General features: G+C 40.4%; 1 protein-coding gene across 1 annotated transcript in view; it reads right to left on the reverse strand.

Annotated features, from left to right (window-relative positions):
- Positions 1 to 270: 270 nt before the first annotated feature.
- Positions 271 to 13,684, reverse strand: part of LOC137424134 (barH-like 1 homeobox protein) — an 81,929-nt gene continuing 68,515 nt past the window's right edge. Inside the window, exon 4 of the mRNA XM_068111600.2 lies at positions 271 to 675. Within this exon, the coding sequence (XP_067967701.2) occupies positions 369 to 675 (307 nt within the window). The 3' untranslated portion in view covers positions 271 to 368. The remainder of the gene's footprint in view (positions 676 to 13,684) is intronic.

Raw genomic sequence — 13,684 nt, forward strand, 5'->3', positions numbered from 1 at the left:
AAAGACACCTGCAACCCGAAAGCTATGGTTTGTGGTCCAGACTGAGATTTCTTCCACCCAAAGTCATGACGAATCTGTTCATATGGTTAGAACTACTGCAAGTTATTCTGTGCATATATATATATATATATAGATGCATATACATATATATATATATATATATATATATATATATATATATATATATATATATATATATATATATATATATATATGCATTTCACTGCACAAGTCAAATTTTCTTATTTTTGAAAATACACGAACAACTGTGGTCTTTCGCATTTTCTCTGCTGTAAGTTCCGTCTCATTTGTTCTGATATTTATTTCATCTCAGTCGTCGTCTTCATCCACATTCTTGTCTATTTGTCTCACCTCGGCTGTCCGCTCAAAACACCTGCACCTGCACCCAAACCGTGCAGCAAAACCCGTGGTACCAGCGGCCTCTGGAGCAGCGGTGAGTGTACAGGAGGTCCATGAGGATGCGAGATCGGTCCACCATGAGGGCCCCCACGGTACATGCACATGGCTGAGGCAGTAGTGGGGTCTAGTCCTGCCATGAGACCCGCAGCAGGAGGATAGAAGTATGGTGATGGGAAAATGCGTTGCAGACTTGAATAGCTGCCTGCTTCCGCCAGCAGTTCCAGCCCCACAGCTGTCTGTCGCTTCCATTTGGTCCTACAAATAGGAAATATCTTTAGTATTTCTTTCACTGATATGATCTCAAAAATGTTAACTAGCATATACACATTCACCCACTTCTTGCTCTTCCATGAGAGTGAGCATTATCTGGTGGATGTTGAAGCATTAGCTGACGAATGTGTTTCTAACTCTTCCATGAGCCTAGACTTTGTATCCAAAAAGGGAGTGAACGAGGTAATGGAGACCCTTGTGAAAAATGAACCCCGAAGGCACCCAAGGAAAAATAATAAATAATTGGAGTATATCTTTCAGCTTTTCGTGCCATTTATGTTTGGGGTTAGTCATCATTAACAAATGCACATATAGGACCAGGATTCAATGATAAATGTTGATGCGGCTGGACGCATCATTTATGAAGCATGACTGTGGTACTGGTGCAGTGCCGCTGCACATTAGGGCAAGGAGGTTAACCTGCCGACTCTTTGCTGAAATACACCATGGGATATTTTGCATCCAGCAACTAATGTTTGCAGATGAGACACCCGGCCAAACAACCATCTGAGATGGCACTCTGTGATGCTTTGTCAGGATGGCGAAACACCATTCCGACAGTTTATAATAATGTCGGGAATTGAATTCAGACCCGATTCCCCTGCACCATCCCAATGAGCTTTGGGTAGAGTGAATCATGGGTCTTACCATGTAGATTAATAAGACATTGATCGGGGTAGGTTTGTCAGAAACAGTCATTAATTATTCTGTATTGCATGTTCTTCGCCACACATGTACCTCGTATCTTAATGATAGATAAACATTTGAATAAGATAAATATCAACCACTACCGAAGAATGTTGAACAGCAATTTTTTAGATGGAAGCGGGCTTTGGAGTTGTCCATCCCTTTGCTTAATATGATTTCAAATAGCTTTCCAAAGAAGGTTGGACCCCAAAAGCCAAAAAATTGAAAATCATTCCAAACAGGAAACTTTCTGCTTTTCTGGAAGTCATGAAGAACACAAACAACATGCACGAAAAAATAATTTAATAATAATGCTAAAATATGCAATTCCGTGTCTGTCTGTCTGATGCTTTTTTTGGCCACAATACATTCGATCGTTACTTCACCAATCACAACCAAACTTGACAGGGAGATTAAGGGTCACACGACTGAGGTTATAGCGATTTAACTTGCCCCCCACCCCAAGGGGGGTTTTCCCTGCCATGGGGGTTGCGTGTTGAGGTGTATATCCGTATTATATTATAGCTTTAACTTGCCCCCCACCCCAAGGGGCCATGGGGGTTGCGTGTTGAGGTGTATATCCGTATTATATTATGGCTTTAACTTTCCCCCCACCCCAAGGGGCCATGGGGGTTGCGTGTTGAGGTGTATATCCGTATTATATTATGGCTTTAACTTTCCCCCCACCGTGTTGAGGTTTATATCCGTAATATATTATAGCTTTAATTTGCCCCCCCCCCCACCCCCACCCCAAGGGGCCATGGGGGTTGCGTGTTGAGGTGTATATCCGTATTATATTCTAGCTTTAACTTGCCCCCCCCCCCACCCCAAGGGGCCATGGGGGTTGCGTGTTGAGGTGTATATCCGTATTATATTATGGCTTTTACTTTCCCCCCACCCCAAGGGGCCATGGGGGTTGCGTGTTGAGGTGTATATCCGTATTATATTATAGCTTTAACTTGCCCCCCCCCCCCCACCCCAAGGGGCCATGGGGGTTGTGTGTTGAGGTGTATATCCGTATTATATTCTAGCTTTAACTTGCCCCCCCCCCCCACCCCAAGGGGCCATGGGGGTTGCGTGTTGAGGTGTATATCCGTGTTATATTATAGCTTTAACTTGACCCCACCCCAAGGGGCCATGGGGGTTGCGTGTTGACAGTGTATATCTGTATTATATTATAGTTTTAACTTGCCCCCCACCCCAAGGGGCCATGGGGGTTGCGTGTTGACGTGTATATCCGTATTATATTATAGCTTTAACTTGCCCCCCACCCCAAGGGGCCATGGGGGTTGCGTGTTGAGGTGTATATCTGTATTAAGATAGCTTTATCTTCGCGTTTTTCAAGACCGCTTCTAATAACAAAAGTAACAATGTAATTGTAAAGGAAACCTAATAACAAAATTAATAATAATAATATCATAATATTAATGTTAATATAAATCAACATTAATAGACCTACTAATAATATCCCCCCTCCCAAAGAGGTTTTTCCTCCTTGAACAAACGCTGTGTTTGTGTGTTTGTGTATAAATACTGTAGCTAATCATGCTGTTTTCATGGGAGAAATGGCGCCTCCCAGAAGTAAAAATACAAACACCAAACATCTATGATTACCTTTTGAAACAGTCACTAATGCTGTTTAACATTAAACTGAATTTTTTTTGGAGGAATCCCGACATCTGTGAGGCATTTAATGTTTAAGCCGCTGTCACACCTTGACGTTTTAGCCAGCGTATGCCGACGTATGAAAAATTTGGCGAATACGCTGGCACACGTCGAATACGTTATGGGTAAGTTTTGTATACGTTAAGAGCACGCTGAAGCACGCTGGCATACGTCGTAGTACGCCGAGCTCGTCGACAAATTTTGTGCATGCACAAAATTTGTCGACGTATGCCAGCGTATGACTCACACCAGCACTCAATTTTGATACGTCGGCATACGCTGGCTAAATCGTCAAGGTGTGACAGGGGCTTTATCGCGTCCACCACAGACTAACTTTCATGAGCATAGATCTATGGTAATCTATATACCCCACAGAGGATAACCCTCCTGATAACATAACCCTTGCTGCCTCTTCCATGTGTCGTGGGTGTACTAGTTGGTGTGCATCAACGGTGGTAAACTTCCGAAGGCTTTTTGCTGTTTTTTTTTTTCTACAGCTTTTAAAACCCTTATTTTATTTCCATTAAATTATATACTTGAACACTGTAGAACACAAACCACCTTTTGGCAATTTCAAAAACCTTTTGTTTAGCAGTACTTGGAAAAATATTTACACCATCTTATGCCCAGAGGGCAGAGTGAGTGTGAGGTTGAGCATTCAGATAAATATGGTGCTTAGCTTTGTTTGTTTACTTCAAAACACAAAGAAAGAGTTGAAAAGACCCTTGCTTTGTCCCTTTTCTCAAGACAGCGTTCTACGAACGCTCTAGTAAATTATACGAGCAAGACCAGCAGCTAAACATGTGTCCACGTATTTTAAGCAATGTTATATGATTTTGAATGGATTTCACTGGCAGCTGATGATTCTACATGTCCATACTGCAAATACTATATGTGGGCCATATCACCCAAGCATGTCGGCATTACACCCATATGCAATAATAAGTTTAAAATCATCAATTACGGTATATATTCTCTGTCATTTTGAGGAGTGGTACAGATATTTGTGTGGTTCCTGTGCTTTGTTTCACTTTCGTCAAATGAATACCTTTCTGATTGGAGACGATTTTGTGTTTGGTGGGCTTTTAAAATGGCTGTTTGTTTGCTTTATACACCTGAAATTTCAGGAAATAAAACTTCATTACTTAGCAGCACAATAGCAAATACTGAAAAAACAAATGCAGACAAATACATACAACAGATGTTAGGGAAAGAAAGACAAAATGCAAAAAATATATATTATAGTTTACTGTCACACTCAGAATTACTCAACTCTAGAAATTATAATCATCCAATTTTTAAGGTCTTACCTCTATTTTATCTTCTCCTTGACCTATAGGTATTTTTTAAATTGAAATCGCCCTAAACAAGGCTGAGAGCCACTAAATGTGAAGGGCTAAAAAAAAAAAGAAGGGAAAACAACTGACAGGTATTAATTAATACTGTTTCATTTTAACATCCCTCATCCTCTGAAATAAAGGTCAAACATCCTTCTTGAGGCATATGCACAAACACATAAATTAAATTGAGAAACGCTTTTGAAGAACCAATCCATTGGCGCCTGGCAGGATAGACTAGAGGCCCTGGGTTTGAATCTCCGCCAAGCTGTAAACTACTCTCCTGGTGTTTTGGAGGCATGGCGGTCCATCAATGCATGGTGCACCATCCCTCGGAAGGGTGTTAAGCAGAGGATCCGTCTGCCCACACTGGTTGTTTGTGGAAGTAAAATATCCCACGGTGTCTTTCGGGAAATGTAGACGAGTTATCACCGGCACCCTGAACAAAATTCCTGGCACTTCCAGTCTACGCCAGGCTTGGCTACCAGGTTCACGAATTACTTTGGTCAATAATGTTCCCTGACCGACCCCACAAGAAGGCGGGAGTGTAGTTTTAATAATGCAATAGATCTAGTAAATCTAATGCATGCTGTAGAAATAATAAAAACTAGACATGAGTGTAAAAATGTGGGACACGTAATAGTCAGGTTCACTATGTTTTTTCGTTTAAAATTTTTGGAGATCAGCAAAACTATAAATTTTTGGAATATTCAAAGCATGAGGAATCCGAAAATCAATGTTGGCATTTGCGTAGACACCTGCATGGCCGCCATTTTTGATTTTCAAAATGGCCGCCATAAAATACATAATTTTACGCTATCTTGGCTTCTAGTCAACCGAGAATCTTGTTTAAATATGCTAATCCTATGTTTTCTGGGTCAAGGAAACCATTGGTGGGATCATTAGACTTCTAATCCTAACACTTGCTTCACTTTTAGGACTTTCCAGATGACACTCAGGACAGTGATGAAGATCTGTAAAAGCATATTCCTGAACGGTATAGACCGAGTAGATCCTGCGTATAGGACTTATAGTTCAATCTGATACGAACAAGGCTGCTTTCTTGCTTTATAAACCCATACCTATAACTTCAAAGGACTTGCAATATCATGTATTATGTAATACAGTTATATCACAAATATAAAGACAATGGTTTTCAATTACCTTTGTTTGTTGCTTTTCTATAATCCTGAGCACTATTTTGAGGCCTATATTGGATTCCTTGACCCAGAAAACATAGGATTAGCATATTTAATTAAGTTTCTAGGTTGACTATAAGCCGAGATAGCGCAAAATATGTATTTTAGGGCGGCCATTTTGAAAATCCAAAATGGCGGCCATGCAGGTGTCTGTGCAAATGCCAACATTGATTTTCGGATTCTCCATGCTCTGAATATTCCAAAAATGTACAGGTTTGCTAATCTCCCAAAATGTTGAACGAAATTATATTTGTTAACATAGTGAACCTGACTATAACCAGGAACAGCAATAAAGAAGAAGAATAAAATCCAACTGAGATGTAATGTTTTCATCATTCCATCTCCTTTCATTCCATGAAAATTGTCCTGAAGTTACGTGAGAAATTGCACCTCCAATTAGTAAAGAAAATGCACCTTTAAAGATGTCACACTCAAGGCCAATCCCCATGTATAGATAGTTAGAACCATGCTCGCTGTGAAGCCAAGGAATCCCGAAGAAGCAATTAAACATAAAACTCGAAACAAGGACCACCATGTGGTTTGCTCAATGTTTGCACATGGCCCAGGTCTCCACATTTGCCTTAGGTGTCGATAGGCATTTCCGTGAAATATGGAAGCAATTTTTTTTGTTGTTCTGCCTGTTGAATAAAAATAAAAATTCCTGATTGTTGCTAAATGAGTGTAGATGGCACGTGAACAAATGGTGCTTCTTGATTTACACGCGTAATACGATTTTCATTGTTTTACTTGAGAAGGTTGCGTGCTGCCGTGTGCTTGTTAGCGTTTGCTTTGCATCGGGGTATCGTTGCTCCTCGCAAGGCAAAGCTGGTAAACACCTTGAGCTGGAAGGTCTCTTGTGTCCAATGATGCGCTTTATTGTTCATCGACAGCAGAATCTTAATTATGCCATGATTGTCTTGTTGGAGAAATCAAAGTGCGTTTGCTTTCCTTCAGCCGAGTTCCATAATTCACTCAATATGTCGTGAGAGATCTTCATATTTCTCATGGACATCGGTTGGGAGTCTTACCTAAGCTAAAATACGGGGTTTTTAAAAATCATTACCCCGCACGTGAAGCGAAAAGCGTGGTTAAGCAATCGGTGCACTCATTTTTCCGACCTCGGTAGGATGACGGGTGTTGATAATATCAACCCACGTGGTGTTAATTCAACAGGTGACAGGGGCTTGAACTTAGGAACCTGAGATCTCAAGCCAGCCACCTTAACCGTTAAGCCAACACCAGGCTATGCCCAAAGATGAGCGAGCTAAAACTTTTTTTTGTCTGTCTGCTTGTCTGACAGTCAAACAAAATTGAAGATCATTGCAAACAGGAAACAATTTTTTTTGATATGCACGCACGTCATATGGGTCACAAACAACAGGAGCGAATAACCAATTTAACGTGTGAAATAATGTGGTGTAGAAAACGGTGAATCAACGGCGGTAAACTTCAGAATTTTTTTCCCCGACAGCCTTTAAAAGTTTCATCATGTTCCGATTGAATTATATACTCGAATACTGTAGAACACAAATCGCCTCCAGTTTTGCAGTACTTAGACAAACTATTACACAATCTCGACCAATCAAATTTGCCACTCACGCTTCCGGTCGAGCTTCAGACAAACTCGAGGCTCATAGGAAATATCGATCGTTCTCGGAAATGCAAAACATTATTTATTTTTCATACAGGATGTAGGCTCATGGAAGAGCGAAGTGGCGGGGGATAAAAATGCAACATCATAAGAGTGGGGAAGTCGGGCCACATTGGACAAATGAATCAAATAAATGAGCAAACGGGGAGAGAGGAAGAAATCACATTACCCTGCAAGTAAGAGGGCATAGGTAGGTCGGGTTAATGGGGGGCAGAAAAGATCACGTGCAGGGATGGGGAGGGGTGACATGAAATGGTGGTGTACCGCTTGCTTGAAGCCCTGGAGGGAAGAGTGTGATTGAACCGTCTCCGGAAGGCAATTCCACAAATGGGAGAAAAGAGAAATAAAAGAGTTAAAGTCGGTGGTAAGTACTAAGGAGGGTGTATTACAAAAAGGGATGCTTGGATTACTTATCAAGGTATTCCCCAACTGTGAACACACATTTATCTCACATTTGAGTGAAAGTCTTTGTTTGCCTTCAACTTCGAATGTTTTTGGATGTTTACATACCCAGTGAAGAACATCACATGTCAAAGTCTTATCCAAGGGAAGTGTATTGCTCTCTTCGTAATCTTCAATACTGATGTCTTCGGAAAACAATCATAACCACAATGTGCAGCCAATCATTTGTAAATTTTGACAGGCCTGATGTTTCATTATATCCAGGAATTTCAGAATTATTCACTCTGCCCAACTCCTCGTTGTCTCACTCGTCACCACCTTAATTTTCAGCACAAGCATCAAAGCAGGAAACACGTTTTATGGGTGCTGATTACCAAACGATGAATACCAATTTGATTAAAAGTTATCAAGCTGCACTAATTACTTTGTCTATAAAACTAGAGCTTCCAGGGAAGCAGAACTCAACTGAACTGACTGGACAACTTTAAAGTAGGTCAGTTGTCTGTACTAGATTTGACTTAAGATAGCAACCTACCTTGTGTGGTAAGAGTCTCACACACCAAGTTTGATCAAAATCCATAAATATTTGTGGACGTTAAAGTCTTAACGTCGTTTCCGAGCTGAAAACAATATGGCGGCCTATGGCGGCCATTTTGTGACGGATGGGGTTGGAATACAATAGCAAACTACCTTGTGTGGTAAGGGTTAAACATTCTAAGTTTGATGAAAATCTGTTAATATTTGTGGACGTTAAAGTTTTAACGTCGTTTCCGAGCTGAAAACAATATGGCGGCCATTTTGTGACGGATCTGGTTGGAATGCAATAGCAACCTACCTTGTGTGGTAAGGCTCAAACATTCTAAGTTTGATGAAAATCTGTTAATATTTGTGGACGCTAGAGTGTTAACGTCGTTTTCATGACCAAAAACAAAATGGTCGCCTAAGTCCGCCATTTTTCAACGGATCGGGCTGAAATGTAATACCAACCTGGTATTTGGGGTAAGGATGCTGCATGTCAAGTTTGATCAGAATAGGTTGATATTTGTGGACGCTGGAGTGTTAACGTCGAAAAGTTAACGGACGACAGACGACAGACGACGACGACGGACGACGGACGCCGGAGGGTTCAGTATGTAATGAACTCAACTGCACGGTAGTCCAGTTGAGTTAAAAAGGGGGTCTAAGTAGAGTTGGGGTCGGTGAGTTATCACCGGCACCCTGGCCAAATTCCAAATTCCTGCTCCAACTTCCAGGGGGTACTGCATCAACGGCACAGCTGCACCCCAGGAAATGATGCTACCTGCAGCCATGAGCTACATATTAAAGAAGAAGAAGGTCAAATGTGAAGCACCTTGCTGCATTTATACCAGTGTATTGTCAAACTGTAATGGTGATTGGCATGCATTGTGGAAGTGTTTTGTGTTACTTCCGGTTTTGTGAAACTTAATAATTCGTGTTTTCTAAGATATATCTAAGAAAATAAAGGCAGATACTATGTTTGGCCTATTTTGATTTAGTCTTTTAGTGGCCTAAAACAATCTCACTGCTTTATCCTCTCACTCAGGTATCCTATCATTCCACCCGGCATGCAAAAGTATAATTCTATTGATGTATATAAGCAATTACAAATATTATTTTCATTTCCCCGACATCTGAACATTAAACACCCCATAGTCATTTTAGCGTGGAATTGAATTTGCATCTCCTGTGAATTCATTTCTGCCACCAGCCTTTATGGCAGTGAATGAAAGCGAGCGATCGTCACCGACTGTCACACGTGCAAGCTACGCTCAAAATCAGCAGAAAACAATAATCTCACGTATCATTGATGCTTTCTTTAGACTGATGGGACATAGTCAGGGCCCTTACGGATATTTGGTTCAAATTCTTCCAAAAGCATTACATTTGGCGCAGATGTTGCCCATGCCATACTCTTTCGATTTTTGACGGGCGCCAAGGGCGGTATGATCCGGGGACCATACCGGTCCATCCCGCCATGTCACCTGACCTATGACGTCATAATTAGGATACGCATCCAATCACATGGCGTACTATAAGTGGTCAAAGTTCAAAATGAATCGATCGAAAAATGAAGGCAGGGATCCATTTTTAAGGTTTTCATAAAATCCAATATGGTCGCCAGGTCACATGACCTATGACGTCATATTTATGACATGTATACAATCATGTATACATGAACCCGGATCATGATCGCACAAAAATTAAACACAAGGATATGGCATACAGTTCATAAAACATCAAAATCCGTACCTTTGCAATTAGACTGATGAACTGCATATGCCTGAAAATTAGGAAATAGACATGTAAATATTTCCTCTAATTGTCAAAAATAAGGTCAGAGTTCGATTACCCAACCCAGAAACATAAAATGGTGAACCTCGCGTAAATCTTGACAAAAAACTCAAAAACCGACATGTTTGACTCAAAAATGACCTTTAAGATGACCTTGAGGGTTGACCTTGACCTCGAATCATCAAAATAACATCATAATTGGATTCCTCGACCTCGAAAACCCCTGAAAAGTGGTATCATACATGATTCCAACCCTTTTGGTTATTTAACTGATTTTCCTCTAATCCGGGTGGCGGCCATTTCGTATTTCGCCAATATAGGGGCCCCGGGGGGGGGGGGGCGCCCGCCTTGGCGCCCGTCAAAAATCGAAAGAGTATGGCATGGGCAACATCTGGGCCAAATTTGGTGCTTTTGGAAGAATTTGAACCAAACGGCCCCAAAATATCCCTAAGGGCCCTGACTAACAGCTCAACATAACGTATTCTCCTTTGAGCTGTCTCATCCGGTTTGGCTCGCAGTCCGACTATCAACTGGCGTAGCGTTGCTTCACGGGCAGTGCCCGTCTCATCGACGACACGCACCCTCCTTCTGAGGGCCATTGAGCCGGGGATCCTGTAGTCAGGTTCACTATGTTAACAAATATAATTTCGTTCAAAATTTTGGGAGATTAGCAAACCTGTACATTTTTGGAATCATCAGAGCATGGAGAATCCGAAAATCAATGTTGGCATTTGCACAGACTTTGCACAGACATTTGCATGGCCGCCATTTTGGATTTTCAAAATGGCCGCCATAAAATACATATTTTGCGCTATCTCGGCTTCTAGTCAACCTAGAATCTTAATTAAATATGCTAATCCTATGTTTTCTAGGTCAAGGAATCCAATAAAGGCCTCAAAATAGTGCTCAGGATTATAGAAAAGCAACAAACAAAGGTAATTGAAAACCATTGTCTTTATATTTGTGATATAACTGTATTACATAATACATGATATTGCAAGTCCTTTGAAGTTATAGGTATGGTGTATGGGTTTATAAAGCAAGAAAGCTCCTTGTTAGCATCAGGTTGAACTATAAGTCCTATACACAGGATCTACTAGGTCTATACCGTTCAGGAATATCCTTTTACAGATCTTCATCACTGTCCTGAGTGTCATTTTCGCAAAGGTGTCTGCAAAGGTATCATTGGACTCAAGGAATATATAATTCAAAATTGTTTTTTTTCTGCTGGGGGGCTTTTTGTATACAATTTCTGTGCTCATGCCTTCAAATTCCTCCCAAAATAATTTCTCCAATAACATGTTAAAGTACCTTTCCCAAATAATAGGGGTTTTGGCTAGTTACAGCCAAAATGCAAATTCCGTTAGGCAGATAGAGCAGATAGAGGTGACTGCTTTGCCTCATTAAGACCATTCCATTTTATAAGCGATGTGATGGTCTTATTACGAGGCTTCAATAATAGTGAGATTTCAAAGGCAGATGAGATTTTATGTGAACCCCCCACTTCATACCTGAGCCCCAGGCATGTGTATGCAAAAAGAATGCCATCCTTTAGGGAAGAGTGGTAATAAATAACTGTCACACAACATTCAAAACGATTGTTAAGATTATGAATCTTGTTGCATACAAAGAAAAAAACAACAAAGTCTAATAAGGAGAGTCATTAACAAACTCCCTCACTCTCTTCAATCCCACTCCTCCCTCCAGGTCTTTAAAACAGCTGTTCACTACCATCTCTTATCTTCCCCCATCCAAAACCTTGATCTTTTCTACCCCCGCTAATTTCACCCCAAATCCACTTTTTAAAAATACCAACTTCTTTCCTGGAAGTCCTTGCAGTGTCCTTGCGTTTTATACTTCTCCCCCACCCTTTCCCACGCCTCCTCCCCCCAAGCCTTCTCCCTCCCACAGATCTCCCAATGTCCCTGCTCTCAAATGTTGTGTTTGTGTGCTTCCCCTTCTCTCCCCATCTTGTCTACCGCTCCCCTTTTTATATACTTTGTTTGTCTGTTTGATTTGTTTGTGTGATAAATGTTAGCTTTCATGAGCCTCGATTCTTTACACAAAAAAAATAAAAAATAAAAATTGTGGAGTCAAGGAAACATGACCTAATCAGTATTGCGTCATCTGCACAGCTGCGGGCTGGTGTGGTATACGATTGCATTTTTATTTAGGCCAGTTGGTCTTCAAAATGTTCTTTTTCTTGTTGAAAATAAAGGATTTCTTGATGTAGCGTTAACTCCAGCATTGCACTTCTTAACAAATAGGATTTACTAGTAAGGCAGCTGAGCGCTTAAACATTAAAGCACGGCTCTCTCGCAATTTATTTATGCAGACAACTATTTGTACCTTACAACGGAGACAACAGTTGAGTGTAGTTGGACTCCAAAGTAAAACAATGCAGGGATCACAGAATGATGAAAGCTACAGGGGCACGGCCAAAGAGAGATCTTACCTGAGAACAAAGGCTAAACAAAAGGAGAAAGAAAAAAAGAAAACAAAGGAGAAAGATCAGAAGTCCGATATGTCGACTGCAGAGATCCCAGATGAAGGCTACTCGGACGTTGAAACGCCAGACGTCTGAGATCTCAGATAAGAGATTTTGTTCATTTTTCATCAGATTTTTTCTCTGTTCTCAGATAAGATCTCACATTGGTTGTGTTCCTGTGGTTTTTGCCATTTTGCAATCTCTACATTATTTCGAGGTGATCTTACAGTCCCTAGCAGACGTCTCATTGAGTTACATGGTCTGCCTGACAAAAGCAAACTTCAATGATCAGATTAGGACAATCTCCAAAATTTGTGCTACGTGTATCTTCATATTACTTATTACATCTCCACATTTGTAAATAAAAATAAAAATAAACTAGACGCCACTCAGTGGAGCGCATACTCCCGCCGTGGGTCAAGTTGGAATAGTACGATTTCAGAAAAGTTTGACGGAGTAGTTCAGTGACAACACAAGACAAGACAACACAAGACAGACACTGCACAGATATATATTTAGAATATATAGAAGATAATGTAAAAAAAAAAAAACAAGGCAATTTCACTTACATTTTCGGATTCAGCGTTCAATTCCATATAGGTGAGTGCATTTTGAGGCATGTGTGACTTCAAATAAAATTTTAAGCCAGGAAAAACGTTCGTTTCATTCCTTAGGGATACAACATGTAAAACTGGCCCAAACGTCAAAACAAAACTCGCTCATTTTAAGTCCTACAAGCTAATGCGATCACTCATTCTTCTGGGAATAATCCCGTGCACATGCTGGTCACACTTATAAGTCACCTGTCTTTATAAGTTCATCAAATACTGACACTGCGATTGACATTCGCTGAGGTAAATGTTGATATCTCTTCTGAGGTAAAAACAAAACAAAACAAAAAAACAGTTTTAAAGCATTATACGTATCAACGATACATTTTATGAAACGGGGAAACCTAATACACACTTTGGTGGTTTTAAAATGACAGAATATGTCTTTATTAGAAGGAAAAAAAAAATGAACATTGAAGACGACGCTGCTAAAAAAAAAAATACACCGCTCTAACGCATAACCACGAGTTTAAACTACATTTACAACAAATATGAAAACTATTTTCATATCACAATGTTAAATATAGAATATATAGAAGATAATGGTAAAAAAAAATGAGCCCTATCTTCCAATGGTAAAAAATCCTTCAAAAAATTCCTGGATCCGGAATAATATCCTGAGCTTCACCAAATCTAATCAA

Source organism: Myxine glutinosa, chromosome 3 (genome assembly GCF_964187855.1).
Source record: "Myxine glutinosa chromosome 3, kmMyxGlut1.1, whole genome shotgun sequence".
In the NCBI taxonomy this organism is placed as follows: Eukaryota; Metazoa; Chordata; class Myxini; order Myxiniformes; family Myxinidae; genus Myxine; species Myxine glutinosa.